Source organism: Piliocolobus tephrosceles, chromosome 9 (genome assembly GCF_002776525.5).
Source record: "Piliocolobus tephrosceles isolate RC106 chromosome 9, ASM277652v3, whole genome shotgun sequence".
NCBI classification, from domain to species: domain Eukaryota; kingdom Metazoa; phylum Chordata; class Mammalia; order Primates; family Cercopithecidae; genus Piliocolobus; species Piliocolobus tephrosceles.
The window spans coordinates 7,669,422-7,689,015 of NC_045442.1; the positions used below are offsets into that span (position 1 = coordinate 7,669,422).

The 19,594-nt window shown below is 42.7% G+C and overlaps 1 protein-coding gene across 5 annotated transcripts in view; it reads left to right on the forward strand.

Annotated features, from left to right (window-relative positions):
* The window catches only part of ADAM12 (ADAM metallopeptidase domain 12), a 370,747-nt gene that overhangs the window by 256,571 nt on the left and 94,582 nt on the right, over positions 1-19,594 (forward strand). For all 5 annotated transcript variants that reach the window (XM_023224458.3, XM_023224459.3, XM_023224460.3 and 2 more), the window contains exons 6-8: positions 6,892-7,078; positions 15,706-15,771; positions 16,885-16,956. In XM_023224458.3, coding sequence (XP_023080226.2) covers positions 6,892-7,078; positions 15,706-15,771; positions 16,885-16,956 — 325 coding nt within the window. The remainder of the gene's footprint in view (positions 1-6,891; positions 7,079-15,705; positions 15,772-16,884; positions 16,957-19,594) is intronic.

Here is a 19,594-nt window from a genome sequence, read left to right on the forward strand (position 1 = left end):
ACCTGTAATCCCAGCACTTTGGAGGCCGAGGCGGGCGGATACGAGGTCAGAAAATTGAGACCCTCCTGGCCAACATGGTGAAACCCCATCTCTACCAAAAATACAAAAATTAACTGGCTATGGTGGCACATGCTTGTAATCTCAGCTACTCAGGAGGCTGAGGCAGGAGAATCCCTTGAACCAGGGAGTCAGAGGTTGCAGTGAGCCGAGATCATGCCACTGCACTGCAGCCTGGCGACAGAGCGAGACTCCGTCTCAAAAAAAAAAAAAAGGAAAAGAAAATAATACATTCGAGATCCTGGCTCATGGGGGCCATGGAGGGTCAAGAGTGACTGCTGATAGGTCCAGAGTTTTGCAGGGAGTGATGAAAATGTTCTGCAATTAGATAGTGATAGTGTTTGCATGACTCTGTGAATATGCTAAAAACCACTGGATTGCATGCTTTCAAGGGGTGAACTTAATGCTATGTGAATTATTTTTCCATAACACTGTAATTTAAAAAAGGAGCCTGACTCAGGGAATCTTTTCATACATCATAGCTGCTATTATTATTATTGGTGTGCTGGTAATGCTGGTAATAACACTTTTTTTTTTTGAGACGGTATCTGACTCACTCTGTCACCCAGGCTGAAGTGCAGTGGTGCGATCTCGGCTCACTGCAACCTCCGCCTCCCAGGTTCAAGTTATTCTCCTGCCTCAGCCTCCCAAGTAGCTGGGATTACAGGCACGCACCATCATGCACGGCTAATTTTTGTATTTTTAGGAAAAATGGGGTTTCACGACGTTGCCCAGGCTGGACTGGAACTCCTGACCTCAAGTGATATGCCAGTCTCGGCCTCCCAAAGTGCTGGGATTACAGGCTTGAGCCACTATGCCCAGTCCTTGGTAATAACTATTCTTAATGTGTTTTATCACAGTTTAAACTCTTACCTCTTCAGTCGTGCTCCCACACCCTGGTCATGAGTTATATTTGAAATGGGAACCACAAGCAAGGGGTCTTTGCATGTCTCGCCTAGTGCCTTGCACATAGTAAAGGGATAAGGAATATTTGTTTCGATTGTACCTGAGTAGTTCACACGGAAATTGCTGAAGCCCTGTAGTGCTTATGTGTTAAGTAATAATGCTGCCACGACTGTTTATCAAACATGTGTGGGGTGAGATATTACTTTCACCCATGAGTTCCTCCAAAAAAAAAAAGCCGAAATTAAATTTCAAGCCAACTGCTTTTCCACCATATGATCGACAGCACCACACTGAGACCAGAAGTCTTTTTCTAGGAAATTCAGTTAGCAGTTGGACACTGAGCTAGCCACGATAATTCATGTTTTCTAATCATCTTCTTATTACAGGCAGTGAAAATCCACGTGCCACTGTCCTGCTTGCCGGGTACAGTCAGAAAAATCAGAATCAGGCGGCCCTGGTGCCTGCTGCATCGTGGCTTTGGAGATTAAAAACTGAATTTTCAGAAGGACAAAAACTTATCTTGAGGAAATATGGGTCTCCTGAGTGTTCACTTTGAAAGCTAAAATAATCAACTAATAACATTTTAATAGATTCCTCTTTGTTTCCAGTCAAGGAAAAACAACAGGATTTTACGTTTTAAAGGAAGGCCGCTGGTTCTCAAAGCAGCGGCTCCATTTTCTCTAATTCTAATTCTAGTCCTTTTCTTTTTGAATTCTGCTTTTTTTCATCCTCCTGCTGGTTCTGGGCCCTTCTCTCAAAACTGCACAAAGAGAAACAGGCGAGTGTGAGGTTGAGAGGTCCAAGCCTGGGACACACAGGTCCCGACTGGGTTCCCAGCTCTGCCACCTGCACACCTTGGACAGTGGGGTCATGGCGGGAGCTGCAGCCATGATCAACAGAGTGCTCAATACGGAGCACGACCCAGAACCTGGATCCTAGAAGAGTGACACAGGGGGTGACCCTCACCACCCTGAGAACCCCTTTCTCTCTGCCCCGGAATGTGGCCTGAGCCTGGGGTGATGGCTGGCCCAGCCTCCTCCTGTCACTCTAGAGAAGGGACCCACGGTCTTCATCTTTCCCAAACATTGGAGACTTTCTTCTTATCTTTTCCTACTACTCTACCAAGGGAGAAGGAACCCCACATGCAAAGTCCACTGGATTTAAATTCCATGCTCTGACAGTCTTCCAACTTCAAGTTTACAACTAAGTATCTATGACATTCAACTTAAAAAGAAATTACATTCACTTATCTAACTCAGGGCCAGTAAGGGCTGTGAGAACATCAAAATGTTGTATCTCAGAAACCCTGAATGCTTGAATTTTGTGTCCGCTGTTGTTTCCAGCAGTTCTTTAGAGCTAAATAATTAATTATACCCAAGTCGGTCCAAAGCAATTATTTAATTAAGCTTATAATAGGCTGCCAATTGTTTGCAGTAAAGGGAAGGCCTTCATCTTGATTTCTCAACATCTGGCCTTTGGATGACTTAAAAGATAAAAGAAGATAAGGGAATATTTTTACGACTAAGTAACAATTGCTAGAAGTACTCCACTAAGTAGAAAAACTTTTTCAGTAATTTGCTTCTCATGATTAGAACGTGGTGACATGTTTTACGGTAAGTGTTCAGCTTATTTAGATCCAATGTAAAATCGAAAATGTTGCAATACAAAATGAAATGTTACTGCCATTTTCTTTTTAGGGCAGAATTGATGGTATTCATTTCCACTTTCCCCTTGCCTGTTTTTGTTTTTTTGTTTTTGAGAGGGAATCTCGTTCTGTCACCCAGGCTGGAGTACAGTGACACATCTTGGCTCACTGTAACCTCCACCTCCTGGGTTCGAGTGATTCTCCCACCTCAGCCTCCCGAGTAGCTGGGACTACAGGTGCCCACCACACCCAGCTACTTCTTGTATTTTTAATAGAGATGGAGTTTTGCCATGTTTTCCAGGCTGGTCTTGAACTCTTGACCACAGATGATCCACCCACCTTGGCCTCCCAAAGTGCTGGAATTACAGGCGTGAGCCACCGCAGCCAGCCTCCCTTTGCCTATTTTTTAAAGTTCGCATCCTTCATTTAGGTTTTTAAAACTCAACTTTAATAAACAAAAATCCTCTCCTACGTCTTCCAAAGTGAGAAGTCTACATTTTATTTCATAAAGAACATCTTAGAGAAAGAGACACAAGCCACTCCACAGAGTTGTTGACCAAAGTGATCCCTGAGTAATCTGTTTGGTGATACACCTGGACACCAGTGTGGGGGAAGACAACACTTCACAGAATGACTTTTAGTCAATCTGGCCTTTGGATGACTTCAAAGGAGACATGAGAACATTTTCATGACTAAGTAACAATTTCTACAAATTTGGGATTCGAAAATATCAAAAAATGTTTTAGTTGCTCCAAACCACATTGGACTCCCTCTTCTCTGAAGCATTAAGTTTTACGGTTCTTTGAATGCACATCTTAGCTCTCACGTGATTTCTAATTGTCCCAGGTATCTTGATGCTGCCTTGTCTATTAGGATACAAGCATCCTGAGCATGATAGATCTGTTTCTCCCATTGCCCATAACAACTCATAAAACAGGATTGGTAGAGTAAGCCAGCTAAATAATAGTGAGTTGATTAGTCTGTATTTGCTTACCAGTTGTGTTCAGAATAGATACCTGACTAACTCAAACCTCTTCCTTCCATATCATTTGAGCGTTGAGATACTGTCAATCAATTTTTTTTTTCTTTTTTTTTTAGACAGAGTCTCTCTCTGTCACTAGGCTGGAGTGCACTGGTGTGATCTTGGCTCACTGCAAGATCCGCCTCCCGGGTTCACGCCATTCTCCTGCCTCAGCCTCCAGAGAAGCTGGGACTACAGGCGCCCACCACCACACCTGGCTAATTTTTTTGTATTTTTTTTTTAGTAGAGTTGGGGTTTCACCGTGTTAGCCAGGATGGTCTCGATCTCCTGACCTCATGATCCACCCATCTCGGCCTCCCAAAGTGCTGGGATTACAGGCGTGAACCACCACGCCCAGCCTGTCAATCTATTAAAATTTAAGAGTTGTTAAATACTACCTACGAATGCGCCATCAATGAGCATAGGATATGAATGACTGAACAAATAGGTGAGCAGTAATGAATGACATAGGAACACCTTACACAGTCCCTTCTTTGGAAAGAAGCTTAGATTGAGGAAAACTGATGGAGTTTGCAACTTGACCAGCTATTCCTCGAGGATTGATGTATACCCAGATCCTTGGGTTGCTGTAATATAAATTATATATTAGAACTAGTTATATATTATAATAATATTATTATATATTATATATAATTATATATTAGAACTAATGCCCTAAACATCATTTCTGCAAAATTTGGTGGTTATGTATGTTGGGGCTCAGAAACTGATACTCCAAAATATGACTCTGACATGCTGAACTGTAGAAAATCCCTCAAGGTCTCTCTGGCCCCTGGCACCCACCTTCACCCCATCTCTGTCTCTCCCAAAGCACAGGATGAAGTTGTTCTCTGAAGTTCCTTTATCTCCCTAAACTGTAGACCCTCCAAAAAAGAAATCACTTACCTTGGTCCCTCTCTGAGTTTTCATTAACTCATGTCACAGGAAGAAAGACTGAAGCCTGTTGACACATCTGGACAGACTTTTGTCATAAACAATCATCTGCTCTGCGGGCCCGACAGACTTTGTCCCAGGCCACTGTATGTTCTTCAAGCCCAGTGAATTCCCCTAAAAATCATTTACTCACCCCCTAAAATTATCCATACTTCTCTCCCTTTCTCCTAAGAAGAAGAGTATATAACCATCTGTACCCCCGTTGAGTAATCATTCTTCTACAATTCACCTGTGCTATGCATGTTAAAATAAACTTGTATGCTTTTCTCACATAATATTTCTGCCTTTTGTCAGTTGATTTGTAGTGAACTTTCAGAGGGCAAAGGGGGAAATTTTCCCTTAACCCCTACAGGTATGGATGTGAATTATTCTAGGGAGAGTCTGAGGAGGTTCATGTCTCACAAAAGTTTAGTAGTCACTGTATTAGAAGGGTCCGTTTCCAGTCAGATGAATTTTGCATGAAAACTTTGTGTCTTTCCAAAGTGGGGAGATAGTGGTCACCTTGCTAAATAACATAAGGTACTAGACACGTGGGGATTCAGAGCTGCCAGTTTGCTGTTATCCAAATTGTCATTTCTCCAAAGAAAACCTTTCTCTCAACATCAGGAAGCACACTTTTAAATTAAAGCACTTCACTGCCTCACCGTAGGAAAGAGAGAAATGAAAACCAAGCTGCAGGCCAAGGTTCCCATCGTTTGAAGGAACCCAATAGCCCAGGGCTAGCATTACTCATTTCCAGAGAGTGGGACGTGGCCTTAGCCATGAGCTCCAGAAGGTCAGACGTGTGTCATGGTCCATGGCTAAATGTCACCTTCTGTCTCTGCAAGTTAGAGTCTTCAGCAAATTTGTCCATTTTTAAAAAGAATCTATGCTTTTATTCCCAAACCTAAAGGTTGGCTCAAAAGGTTCTTTCTTAGTTATTGTCATTCCCAGAAATGTATTTATATTATTAATGCTATATTTTGTATCACAGAACCCTGAGTGACCAGTATTCCTATGAGCAAATGGGTTAACAAAATACAGAACTTTCCTGAAATTGTCAGTCTTCCGATTAACAAGTTAACAGATGCCTAATACATGGATCTGCCCTTATTAATAGTAAAGAGAGCTACCACCTCTCAAGCACCAACTTGGGGCCTCCCCTGGGCTAAGTGTTTTGACTCGATGACATAGCAACCCTGAGAAGTAGGCACCATTATCCCCATTTTACAGGCGAAGAAACCAGGGCTGAAAGAGACTAAGAAAGTTAAGGTCATATAACTAGTAACTAACAAACCGGAACTCAAACCCAGAGCTTCCAGACTCCAGAGGCCACCCTCACAGCATTGAGACTGACACTTCTCCCTATAGTGTTCCTCGATTCCAGAAAAAGCTGAACACAGGATCCAGAGGCCAGACCTGAGTCTCCAAGAAGCAATGCTGATGCTCTGTGTACTTAAGTGGGTTCTTTTATGCACACATCTCCCACAAATTAAAAAAGTAAATAAAAAATATAAATTTGTACTCATGCTTATAATTCCATCAAATATTTAGGAAATAGGGCTGATCAGGATAAATAATTAGATCTAGGAATTATCATTTCGTAAATGGATTTCCTAATGGCTTTTGGAGCAACTTGGATGGAACTAGGACAATTATTCTAAGTGAAGTAACTCAGGAATTGAAAACCAAATATGGCATTTTCTGGCTTCTAAGTGGGAAGTAAGCTCTGCGTACACAAAGGCATCCAGAGTAATATAATGGACATTGGAGACTCAGAAGAGGGAGGCCAAGAGGTGGGGGAGGGATGAAAGACTACCTACGGGGTACAGTGTACACTACATGGATGACAGGTGCACTAAAATCCTAGACTTCACCATTACACAATTTATACACATAACCAAAAGCTACTGTACCCCTGAGGCTACTGAAATTTTTTAAAAAGTTAAACATTTCCCTTTTGCCATGTGGCTGCTAATTCAGATACAGTTATCTTCCAAGCAGTTGAAACATCTTTTTCCTCATTCTTCCCAGCAATATATCTTTGAGACATAAAAAGTGATAAAAACATACAAAAGCAAAAGGCACTGTATTCTTTACCATAAAATATTTCAAACAAAAGACAATTCCTAGGTTAACTTTCCAAAAGATTTGCGAAATGAATCAACGCAAACATATGTCACAGAAATGTCCTTTCCGATTAAAATCTGAGAATATAAATAAATTGGTGTTTCTCTTTTCATTCTCTCTCTTGTTAAGAGCTGTGTCTTAGCCATAAACAAGAAGCTGCCCTTAAAATTATATTTTTTTCTTCTTTATTTTTCAACAGGGGACTTATTATGTTTGAAAATGAAACCTATGTCTTAGAACCAATGAAAAATGCAACCAACAGATACAAACTCTTCCCAGCGAAGAACCTGAAAAGCATCTGGGGATCATGTGGATCACATCACAACACATCAAGCCTCACTGCAGATCATGTGTTCCCACCGCCCTCTCAGACATGGGCAAGAAGGGTAAGAGGGATACCCGATTTTGTGTCTCTGGGAAGCTAGGAGCTCAAGCTATGGATACCCAACACTATGATATCTGGAGAAATGTTGCCATCTAGATGATGTGGCATCTGGGGGATGGAAGTACCCAGTTTATCTGGAGTTGGTAGACATTATACAGTGGAGCGCCACCATAACCCAAATCCCCATCACTGTATTGCAGATGTCAGCCTCAGACTCATTAAAATACGCTGGGTGAAGTCACATAGTTGGGATCAGAGGATGACAAAATCACCATTCATGAAAACTCCCAAGAGACCCTGTTATGGTCCTAGGCCCAGGGTGGGGCCCCACCATGGCAAGCAAGACAAGATTGGACCCTGACCTACTGTCTAGCAGCTCTCCATCTACTGGAGGCAAAAGACCACATAGAGCTTTCTTTATGAGCAAGTTTGGGTTCTTACTATAATTTGCAGAGAATTCTCACTCTTTGCCCACACACTTATGCAGAGGTGAATGGGGCCTTCCTCCACGTGGTGTGCCTCAGGAATCTTGCTTACCCACAGACCCAGCTGCAAATGCTTGTCCTAGCAGTCTGTGTTTTCTGGCCACCAGCCCCTGGATCTGCTCATAAAATGTCTTCCTTTTTGCAGCAGCACTGGAAAGAGTAGTTGCCTAAGGGAGTCTGCACTGCAGACAGTCTTCCCTTCCTGACACATGTAGTGTCACACCATGAAACCTCCACGCCTAAGGGCAGCCTGCCCTTTTTCTGTCTGGCATTATGTGGGCACCAGAGGACACAGTAGAGCTCTGTTAACAAGGATTAAAGGCGATCATTCCCAACATTTGGCTGGAGGCTCTGAATTTAAATAAGCAGAAACAGATAAGAAATTATCAACAATTTCCTGATTTTTCATTTCTGGATTTCCTGTTCCTCTGTTGACAAGAAATCAAGAAAATTTATAGATAGGATGTCACTTGTGCTTATATTTGACGGTCTAGGAACATTTCTTCCAGGTTCCTTCTAACACATTGTTGTCTCCTAACTTTAATTTCAGTAGACCACTGCTTAGTACTCAGCATTTAATGAACATTATTCTTGGTTCATTCTAAATCACTTTTCTATTTGGAAACAGTAGAGGTTATCCCAAATGATATCTTCTCATTCTTTTTTTTTTTTTTTTTTTTTTTTTTTTTTCTGTCCCTCCCTGGCTGGAGTGCAGTGGTGCAATCTCGGTTCCCTGCAAGCTCTGCCTCCCAGGTTCACGCTATTCTCCTGCCTCAGCCTCCCCAGTAGCTGGAGCACCCGCCACCAGGCCCGGCTAATTTTTTTGTGTTTTTAGTAGAGACGGGTTTTCACCGTGTTAGACACCATCCTGACCTCGTGATCTACCCACCTTGGCCTCCCAAAGTGCTGGGATTACAGGTGTGAGCTACCGCGCCTGGCTGATACCTTCTCATTCTTAGAATTCCCCTCATACCTGTGGATAGATGTCTGTTCCCCTAAAACTGCTCTTATCTGAACCAGTTCAGGACTTTTAACTCTAATTTTACATTCATTCTTGCAGTCCAGGTATTCTGCTCATGTAACCCTCACGTCTTCTGTTTGCTAGTGTGTTTCTGAGAGTTTCTATGGCAGGTGCTCACAACCCCTTTTTCATTTCCTGCCCCATCACAGTACGGAGAGGAACTCTCCCATCTGGTACTGTGGCTCACCTTGACATTGCTGCTTGGTGGCAGAACACTGTATCCTAATCCCAAGGAACAGAGCTTGAAAATTAGCCCCCCCCCCCACCTCCACCCCCACAAGCTCAGGAGACTTTTCATCCTGTGCTTCTCCCCGCTACCTGTCTTAGTGATGGACTTAAAGACCAGCCTCTGGGGTCCCACGGCGTGTTTATTTTACTCTTCAGATGCTTTTGCCTTTGATTCCAAACCTTGAAGAAGATGTGATTAAGCTGTGGCTTTACCGGTCATAAACAAGTAGAACATTTGCATTTTGTTTTCCAGGCTCTTTGCTTTGAGTACCTTGTTGAATGCATGTTGCCTACGTTATGAGATTTATAACTTGATGGTTTAAATGACACTCAAATATGTTTGTCGTTTCATTTAGCAGTACAAACTTGGTCTGTACTTGCCAGCCATATTTTAATTCTTTTAGCTTACAGCTCTCTAGAAGCATGATTGTAATTTCCAGTCATTTTGACTTGACTTGTGGAGAAATGGGGAGAATGGGAATAACAACGGTGCTTTGTGAATAATGCGTGCTGAAGTGCAAATGAGCCTTTAAATTGAAAAGGGAAGGCATTGATGCCGGTCAACTCAGTTCTCAATATTTCTCTCTAGAAAGCGCTGTGATGGTTTTTATGGAAGAGAAAGCATCCTGGACTTAAAATGCATGTGTATAATGAAAATGGTGCGAAAAATAATTTCAAATACGTGGAATCCTTGTGAATTGGAATTATATAGTAGATTATTTTGGTTAGCACCTATGGTAAATATGAAAGGGACATTTCCTGCCCTGCTTATACTGCCTTTGTTTCATTCTTTAAAAAAAAGAAAAAATCGATGGAAAGGCTGCTAACTAATCTTGTTTATGCAATGCAGCAACTGCATTTGTTTTTTCCCTATATTTTCCTGCCCCCACTAAATGTTAACTATTGCAAAGACTGGTTTGCAGACTCTGATTTTTCTGCAGATGTTTGTGTTTTTCTTCACAGAGCATCAGGAATAAATCTGCACTCAGGGTATACACTGGCTGTGATATAAACCTGAGCTATTGTTTGTCTTTTTCACAAGGATCTACATTAGATTTTAGTGAGAACCCAAGTTGCCCCTCGAAGGGCACAGAGAATCAGGGGTGTCACAGTCAGCTCGTTCTCTCTGTGGATTTTTGAGTCCAGCCTGAAGCCTCCTTACTGCTCAGCTCCCCCACGGCAAACTCCTTCCCTCTCTATCAGCTACTCATTCAAGAATGCAAGCCAATTTTAACATTATCCTAAGCAAGCTCTGAGCAAGGCAAAGACGGTACATCTACTGGAAAAAATCACATAAGACATCCCAAAGGCAAATGCAAATTATTTTTGAATTGCCTTTTCTTTAGGGATTATCTGTGCCATTGTTCCCCTCCATTAGTATGGATAATTATGAGTCAAATAGAAAAGTTGCTGCCTTCTCTGAAAAGAAATGTTTGCTTGGGCCACTGTGTACATATAGGACAGCGAGTTGGGGAGGTGCTGTTTTGCTTCCTCGAAGGTGGCCATTCTGAAATGAACTGGTGCTATTGCTTTTGTGTTTCTAGACACCCTATCGTATTTGTTTAATAGAAGGCACCGTAGTGGTGGGGTATTTGTAGCCATAGTAGTATATAACACATTATATGTCGAGCCTAATGAGAGTTGAATATCAGGAACTGGCCAGAACTGTTTGAAAACTCCTTAATCATGACAGGCATACTGAATTCTTCTCTAACAACCATCCTTGCTTCCATCCCTCTTCTAAGAGACTATCATGTTCTCTTACTACCTTAGTTGTTCTTAAAGCTTGGCAGTGGGGGCCGGGCACGAGGCTCACACCTGTAATCCCAGCACTTTGGGAGACTGAAGCAGACGGATCACCTGAGGTCAGGAGTTCAAGACCAACCTGGCCAACGTGGTGAAACCCTATCTCTACTAAAAATATAAAAATTAGCAGGGTGTGGTGGAAGGCACCTGTAATCCCAGCTACTTGGGAGGCTGTGGCAGGAGAATCGCTTGAAACCAGGCAGCAGAGGTTGCAGTGAACTGGGATCATACCACTGCACTATAGCCTGGGCGACAAGAGTGAAACTCCGTCTCAAAAACAAAACAAAACAAAACAAACAAATAAACAAGAACGCTTGGCGGTGGGGAACAGGGCAGCACCACTTCCTTGGCCCTGGGCTTTGAATATCTATTTGTGTGAGTGGAGGCTCCAGTTTTCCAGGTGTGGATTCCTAGTGAGTTTCAAATCCACTGAAGCTCTGGATAAATAAATAATAGACCTCACTTGTGTCATTTGTTTTTAAGGCTTAATTTCAATACTTCACACTTGTCCCTATTAACATTCAGTTTGCCAGATTCAGCCTATTCTCCTGGCAGTTTGTCTCATTTGTTTACTTCTGCCCACCTACATGTCGGCCAGGTGTCAGAGGCTGTATCCTGTGTGGATGTGATCAGTGCATGCTGTCCCCATGCCAGTCACGGTCAAGGATGGTGGAGACAACCTCTCCTAACCGAAATCGGAGCTCAACCTACAAACACGCGGAAAGTGATCTTAGAGTCAAGGCATGGAGCCTTGCTTGAGCTAATACTGATTTTTTTCTGGCCTGGAGGAAGAGAAACCAAACTTTTGATTCATTTCATTTGCCGATCTTGCTGGCAATGGAAACATTGGCTCTGGTCTCATTGTGATTGTTTTTTTCTGGCTATCGGGTGATAGCACAGCCGGCTTGCATGTGGCTGCCCATGTCCACCATGACTGCCACCTCTCACCTGGACAACTGCATGGCCTCCTCACTGCACTCTTGGCTTCTAATATCATCCAGTATCATCCCCCTAGAATCCATTCTCCTTCCAGTAGCCAGAACACTATATATAATATATACTAGTATATTATAATATAATATATACTATATTGTATATTATTATATACTATATACTCTATATATTATATACTATGTTATATACTATATATTATATACTATAGTATATATCATATATATACTATATACACACTATATTATATATAGTATATGTAATATATGCTATAGTATATATTAATTTTATATAATGTATAATAATTATATATTGATTTTATATAATGTATAATATATTAATTATATATTGATTTTATATAATGTATAATATATTAATTATATATGTTAATTATACATATTATATATATTAATGATAAATATATGTATTTTGAGATGGAGTCTCACTCTTTTGCCCAGGCTGGAGTCAGTGGTGCCATCTCAGCTCACTGCAACCTCCACCTCCCGGGTTCAAGTAATTCTTGTGCCTCAGCCTCCCGAGTAGCTGGGACTACAGGCGTGTACCACCATGCCCGGCTAATTTATGTGTTTTTAGTAGGGGCAGGGTTTTACCATGTTGATCAGGCTGGTCTCGAACTCCTGACCTCAAGGGATTTGCCCACCTCGGCCTCCCAAAGTGCTGGGATTACAGGCGTAAGCCACTGCACCTAGTCGCAATACTTTTTAAATCTCACATTCAAGGCCCCCATGCTCTTAGATTATTAGGCTATCACTCAACCTCCTTGCCATGGCCCCAGTGTCCTGTCCCCATCTTCCACCTCCTCTCATCCATTCTTGTCCCCTATTCGCCAGACTCCAACCATACGGCCTGTTGCCAACACCCACAAGCTCTCCACAGCCTCAGGACATCTGCTGTTGCCTTTCCATCTGCCTGGAACACTGTTCCTGCAATCCTTGCACACATGCCTGCTTCTCATCCTTCAGGCCTCAGCTACCTTAGGCCTGCCCACTGCCCACCTTCATCCTACCTGCAGAACCCTGCTTATTTCCTTTGTTGTACTTTTCACAGACTCTCTCTTACTTTTGTTAATTCTGTATGGGCTCACCTTCTCCAAGCCCCCACCAGAATATGAGTTTCAGGAGGACACTGAGTTTCAGGAACGTGGGTTTCCTGTCCACACTGTATCCCGAGCACCCTACACAGTGCCTAGCACAAACAGCATCCCTGGTAGATAGCGTGGGATGAATAAGTGTTATACAAATGATATGACCCATATGAAGAAAGATTTGCAACAAGCATTTATTGCAGCCCCAGTCTCAACTTGCTTTTCTAACTTGAGTGAAGTTCCCATTGCCAGAGTCCTCACTGCAGGCTGCTTGGGGGATATTTATCCTTGGAAACTTGGCTGTGATGACTTTGAGAGGCCCAGGAACTGGTTCTCTCTTGAGCAAGATTCAAAGACGGCCTCTGCCTCCACCTGGGAACGGAGACTTTTGGGCCAATCTCAGAGGCTGCTGTTCCCATTTGAGGAAGGGCTTTTGTTCATAACTGCCAAAATGAAAATTCAATCGAGCAACCAGTTTCTTTTTTTTAATTTTTTAAAATTATTATTTTAATTTCTTCTTTTTAAAAAAAAACAAAAACAAAAACAGGATACACGTGCAGAATGTGCAGGTTTGTTACATAGGTATACATGTGCTGTGGTGATTTGCTGCACCTACTGACCCGTGCTCTAAGTTCCCTCCCCTCATCCCCCACCCCTCAACAGGCCCTGGTGTGTGATGTTCCCCTCCCTGTGTCCATGTGTTTTTATTGTTCAACTCCCACTTGGTTCTCTGTTCCTGTGTTAGCGTGCTGAGGATAACTGCCTCCAGCTTCATCCATGTCCCTGCAAAGGACATGAGCTCATTCCTTTTTATGGCAGCATAGTATTCCATGGTGTATATGTGCCACATTTTCTTTCTCCAGTCTATCAGTGATGGGCATTTGGGTTGGTTCCATGTCTTCAGCAACCAGTTTCAAACGTTGCTCTCCATATCACAAATTTAAAAACATGATCCTTTGTTGTTGTTGTTGTTGTTTTTAACTGGACAGCCAGATAGGTGGAAATCACGTGGGGATAATGTAAGCCTCTCTCTGTGTGTGCAGCTAGCAGTAGAATAAGCCTCTGCCCTGAGCCGAAGACTCCCCTAGTGCTTTTCTTTATTATGTGGTTAAGCTTCCCTCTGAGCTTGCAGTTCTCTGAATTCGTGAGAAAATGTAGACTTCTCTGAAAATTGCAGAGACAGGAAAATTGTGTTCACATGTTTGTTTTCATTATCTGGAATTGTGTATTTTCTGAATGGCGATCCTAAGCCAGTTGGAAATATCCCATGGTCGTTTATTTCACCCCTCTGCAGGCTGAAAAGTGTAAACGTCTAAACAACCAGATTCCTTTCCATGAGTTTTTCAACAAGAGATTCGTTTTTCATTTCTGGAGCTTTATTTTCTTCCGCATAATTAGCCAAATTTGTTAATGGTTAATCAGGGAGTTGTGGACAACAGCGAGGGTTCTGCCTCTTTCACGCTTCAACGAGGAGAAAGGGCAAGGTCTTCACACTTCCAGAAGGTGACTCATTTGATGTGCACCCGTGGGTACCATGCGGGCAAATGTTTTTTTCTTTTGTAAGTAACGCACAGTTATCCCCATAAAGCATGCCTACAGCGTATACTTACAAAGCCTGACAGTTTCTTCTCGTAACATTTAAATGTATGAGAAATTGTACCTTTCCTGGTGCTTTACTTTTCCTTTTCCATAAGGTTTCCAGATATCTTTAGGAACACCTAAATTCGTGAATTAGCACAGCTGGGAAGCAAGAAGGAACACTGCTATAATACAAACATTTTTCTTGTAAAAATCTGTTTGGAAGACCCTGGACTGATGAGGATTTGTTTTATAAAAGATGTTTCCCTCAGGATTATGTGACTGGAAACCTGATTCAAAGCATACTTTCGTGATTTTCTTTTGCTTTTGTCTGAAAGAGTGGTTATAACATGCAAGTTTTTACCTTGAAGCAGTGTGCATAGTTAACTCATAAACCAGCAATATCAGTCATCAGGACCAGAGACTAACTCAACCCCCACTTCCTCCAACTGCATTTTATGGCAGAAACAGAAGGCTTTGTTTTTTGTTTTTAATGTTTGCTTTTTGAGACCACCCTCCATGAACTGCTTTATTTCTCTTAAAAATGTGTTTGGAATTCTCCCAGTAATTCGCAGAAGAGTGTGAATGCTTTTTGAGGAAGTTTGATTAAAATGTGACCCACTTCAGGAGCTGCCTTTGTGGGGGACCGGGTTCCTATTTCTGCTGCCTGAATCATCTCCATTCATCCACTTCCATATCCACTTTCCATGTTCTCTCAACTGTTTCACTCTTACGAAATCCCTGTTCTCCAGGGGCATATTGCAGTCTTATTTTTTCTTAACTCTATTTCTTTCTGTTCTCTTTCTTTTTGCTCCTTTTTTCTCCTCATACCTTTCTCACTTCTCTGTTCATTTGTCTGACCGTTCCCTTTTCTCCAGACTGCCCCAGTCTTCCATTGCTTCTAATTAGATTTTTATATGAGCATTTTTAAAATGATTTTATGGTTCCTGTTCAAAATGTATTCTCCTCCACTTTTCTCAAGTCTCAAAACAGGTACACTTAGACCATAAAGACAAAGGGAACAGCCACAATGCATTGAACTCCGTCATCTTCTCTAATGAGCTTCAAATGTGCCACACGTGGTCTGAAATACATGACCTTTGACTGGCTCCTGTTCTAGAGAGTGCATTGATTTTGTTTGTTTATGTGTTCGTTTTGTTTAACAATCTTGACTTTTTCTGCTCCAATAATTCATGATTCAGCAGAAAGGTTAAACTCCTTTTTAAGGGTTTTCCAAGTGGAAATGGAAGCTGGTCACTCATGTTGAGAAGGTTTTACAAAGAGATGGTTGGAGCTGGGGTAAACTTCTAGATGGAATGGAGGTGTGGGGGGCCTGGTGGGGATGGGGGGTATACAGTCTCAACCTAAAGTGTTTGGACTGAGAGACATTCGCAGTGTTCCAGAAGCCCCAGAGAGGCATTAAGAGAGACTAAGTGCATGTTCACTCTTGGCAGCATAAAAGAGAGACCCTCAAGGCGACCAAGTATGTGGAGCTGGTGATCGTGGCGGATAACCGAGAGGTAAGAACTTTGTGAAATTTCTCAGTATGGTTGTTTAGAGAAAAAAGAAAAAGGACATGTTCTGCAAGTTATTACTTGCTTTAATGAACCTCATTTCCTATGTGCTCTTAAAAGCAGTGGAAACAGCCCAGTGAAACAATGGTTTTCTGATTTTATAAAGTATACAATATTAAAAATTTATTTGATCTATAAAGTAATGGCAAAGCCTGCAGGAAAAAAACAGAGTTGCTCTATAGCTAAGCTCTCCAAACGAGGAGAATTAACTGAGGGGAATGACAGAAGGCTTTAGATTATATTCTAAAACATTTTGGGGAAAAGTTTAGTCTTTAAAATGGCACATTAAAAAAAATCGCATATGTCATTAATCACAATGAATGAATGAATGAATGAATGAAGGCTACAGAGACACAGCAGAAAAATCCTCCCCTCTGAGCTATGGCTTGATACTACATCTGTTTTTTATTTTAATTAATTTAGAATTAGTTTTTCTAAAGATTATCTGCTCTGTATTTACTTACTGCCTCATTGGCATACATGAATTGGGTGATATTTTCTCATAGACTCTTTCAACATATATGAATGAAGCACAGGCTTGACTATTTTTCAGAAAACAATTCCCATTCTGGAAGGTCAGATTAGAGAGGGGAATGGGAAATTTGTTGATTTTTTTTTTTTTGTCTATTCTCCTCTGGATTGTTTGACAAGTTGCCATGAGCTTCTATTACTTTTACTTTTTAATTTTTAAAAACAAATATAAAGAAAATTTCTCAGGAAGTTAAAATCAAGTCGATGATATGAAAAATGGCTTTGGACTGACTTCCAGTTGTCTGTTTCCTCTTTGCCAAAACATGTCACTGCCTCCATCATTTATGAGGCTGGAAAATTGCAGAAGTTGCTGTCTTGAGAGCACTTGGCTTAGGCAAATTTCAGGGAATTTCAGGGAGTCCCCAGCCGGGAAAGTTATTCAGCAGGATGCAAGCTCATTTCACCATGAACTGTGGAGGGTCCCCAGTGGTTTGTAAAATCCCAAGACTTCACATTTCCAGGAGCCAGGAAGATGAGACATGATTGATATTCTTGCTGGTATTAATGCTGACATTTAAAATTGTTAAGTTTCAGAGGCAAGGAAAAGATCTGGAAAAAGTTAAGCAGCGATTAATAGAGATTGCTAATCACGTTGACAAGGTAAGTTCTTGTTCGGTAGTTAAATCATTCAGATCATGTAAATGTTTGGAAATGAGATTGGGGGACCTCATCTGACTTAACAAGGAGACGAGATTCTGCCTTTGGGCCTTGGGTTGGAACTGTTTCCTGTCCTCTGAGTGTATAATTCCTGGGTCCTGGGGCAGCTTCAGGAGATGCCAGACCACAGCTGTCTGGACTTTGGTGGCCTTGGGAACATGTCTTCCTCCAGGCTGTCTTCTGGTCAGGTGGAATACCAGTCTGAGGGTGTTTTGGAATTCCCAGTTCGCTCCAGAACCCCTACAGAGTTCATTTGATCCTTTGGATTGCTACTGAGCCAGGCCTCTCCCAGGTCTCCCGATGACAGATCCCACAGGCCCCTGCAATCTGTCCCCGTCATTGCAGGCCTGTACCAATGTAACCCTGAGGGTGGGCTTGCATTTCTAAGGGATCCATAGGCTTCACTGTCCTGGAACACAGGAGTTGACTTTCAGCTCAATCAGCTGTTGGAAAATCCCTTGCTAAGAACAAATAGGTCAGAAACTCACCTTTCACAAAGATGATTTCCTTGCTGGAGGAGCCCCTGGAAACTGGGTCCTATTCCTGGGGTACTTGTTCACTAACCGCTCCTCACACTGTGGGCCGGCAAAGAAAATGGCAACGCTCTCTGTGTGAACCACCTGTCCTTCCTCAATGCATCCTGCTGGAGAGGATGTTCGCTGTTTGATGCTGATGACCCTCAGCCTAAAGTAGGCTTCTTACAAGTCCTGCATATTGGAGTTGCCCTGGGAGCTTCTGAAAGCATTGCTGCTTTCAAGGGGCAGGGCAGGGGAGGAAGTTAGACCTCAGAATTTTCAGAAGCTCCCCAGCAATTCTCATGTGCAATGTGGGTGGCAACCACTGTCCTAAAGCAACCGTAGTCTCTCAGGAATACGGAGTCTCTTGCCTGCGGGGACAGTGTGAGAAGGGATCTGGTCATGGCTGAGCCTTTTACAGCCATGATCCTCTGAAACAGCAGATTTTACACACAGTGGTTTGTGAGGGTGCCTCACTCTAGCCTTGTTTCCAAGCAATCTTATTCAATTTGAATTGCATTTTCTAAGTTTTCAGAAAAATGAAGGCAAAGGCCCTTCCAGAAATTCAGCTCCATGTTGCAAGGCCTTATGCACTCTGCATGAATAATTCAGAATGAATCAGGTGTGGTTCTTCCACTTGAGAACGTCAAGGCTGGTAGGGAAGCAGGCATGCAACCCACATAGCATGTCCAAAGCATTAGGAGCTAGATCCATGCTATGAATGGAGGTTTATGGGGATGCAGAAGAAGATCAGTTACTTCTTCCTGGGGCCAGGGAGTCTTTGCAGGGAGAGGATCCTAAAAGGTAAGTTCAGTTTCACCATGAGCATAGCAGAAGAGGGAGTATGTGTGATGTGGACATGTATGTATTTTGTGTGCATGTACATGCGTGTATGTTCCTATATGTGTTCATGTGTGTGTTCATACATGTGTGTGCCGTGCATGCATGTATGTGTGTTTGTGTACATGCATGCTCATATTGTATGCAAATGCATGCATGCAGAGCTAGGGCAGGAGGAGATGAAGCTGCAAAGATTCACAGTGCTCAGGGCCCCGGCTGTTCTACGAAGCCATCTTGATGTTATTCTGCAGTGAATAGAGAGCTAGATGAATGTTTTTAAGCAGGGGAGAGACACATGGGATGGTAGAAAGATATCCCTGCAGTTAGTGTGAAGGGTGGAGTAATCAAAGACAAATAGGGCTGAGAGGAGCCTATTGCATAGAAATGATAAAGGCCTGACCGGGAGCCGTGGCTCACGCCTGTAATCCTAGCACTTTGGGAGGCCGAGGCGGGTGGATCATGAGGTCAAGAGATTGATACCATCCTAGCCAACATGGTGAAACCCCGTCTCTACTAAAAATACAAAAATTAGCTGGGCGTGGTGGTGGGCACCCGTAGTCCCAGCTACTCGGGAGGCTGAGGCAGGAGAATTGCTTGAACCTGGGAAGCCGAGGTTGCAGTGAGCTGAGATCGCGCCACTGCACTCCAGCCTGGTGACAGAGCGAGGGTCCATCTCAAAAAAAGAAGAAGAAGAAGAAGAAGTGATAAAGGCCTGACATGACCCAGGGCAGGGGAAGTGGGGATGTGAGAAGGACGAGGATTGAGAGATGCTTGAAGGGATGTGTTTCCTGATGACTATTTTTACCAGTTACTGTGTGTCAGGCTCTAAGTGCTTTGCATATGCTCTCAGGTACGTACTATTGTTCCTATTTTTAAAGCAGAGGAAGCTGAGATGGGCAGAGGTTAGTCATTTGCAGGAAAAGGGATGAGTGCTAGTCTTGCTGAACCCCAGCGGCAAGGGCTCTTGGGCTCTTGGCTTTGACTCTACTCCACCTGCTGTGAGTCAGGACCTCATGATGACCAAGCAGAGGCTGAGGGCGAGTGGGAGACCATGTGACCCCCAGTTGCGTTGGAGTGGAGAGGCAGGTAGACGATGCTTCATACCCAAGGCAAGCAGGAGCAGGAAGAGGAGTTCTGAAGGGCACTCTGAGCAGTCAGATGTGGGCTTGCCACTCAGAGACAGGTTATGGCTGCATGGAACTTTCTGGAAGTCAGAAAAACCCACA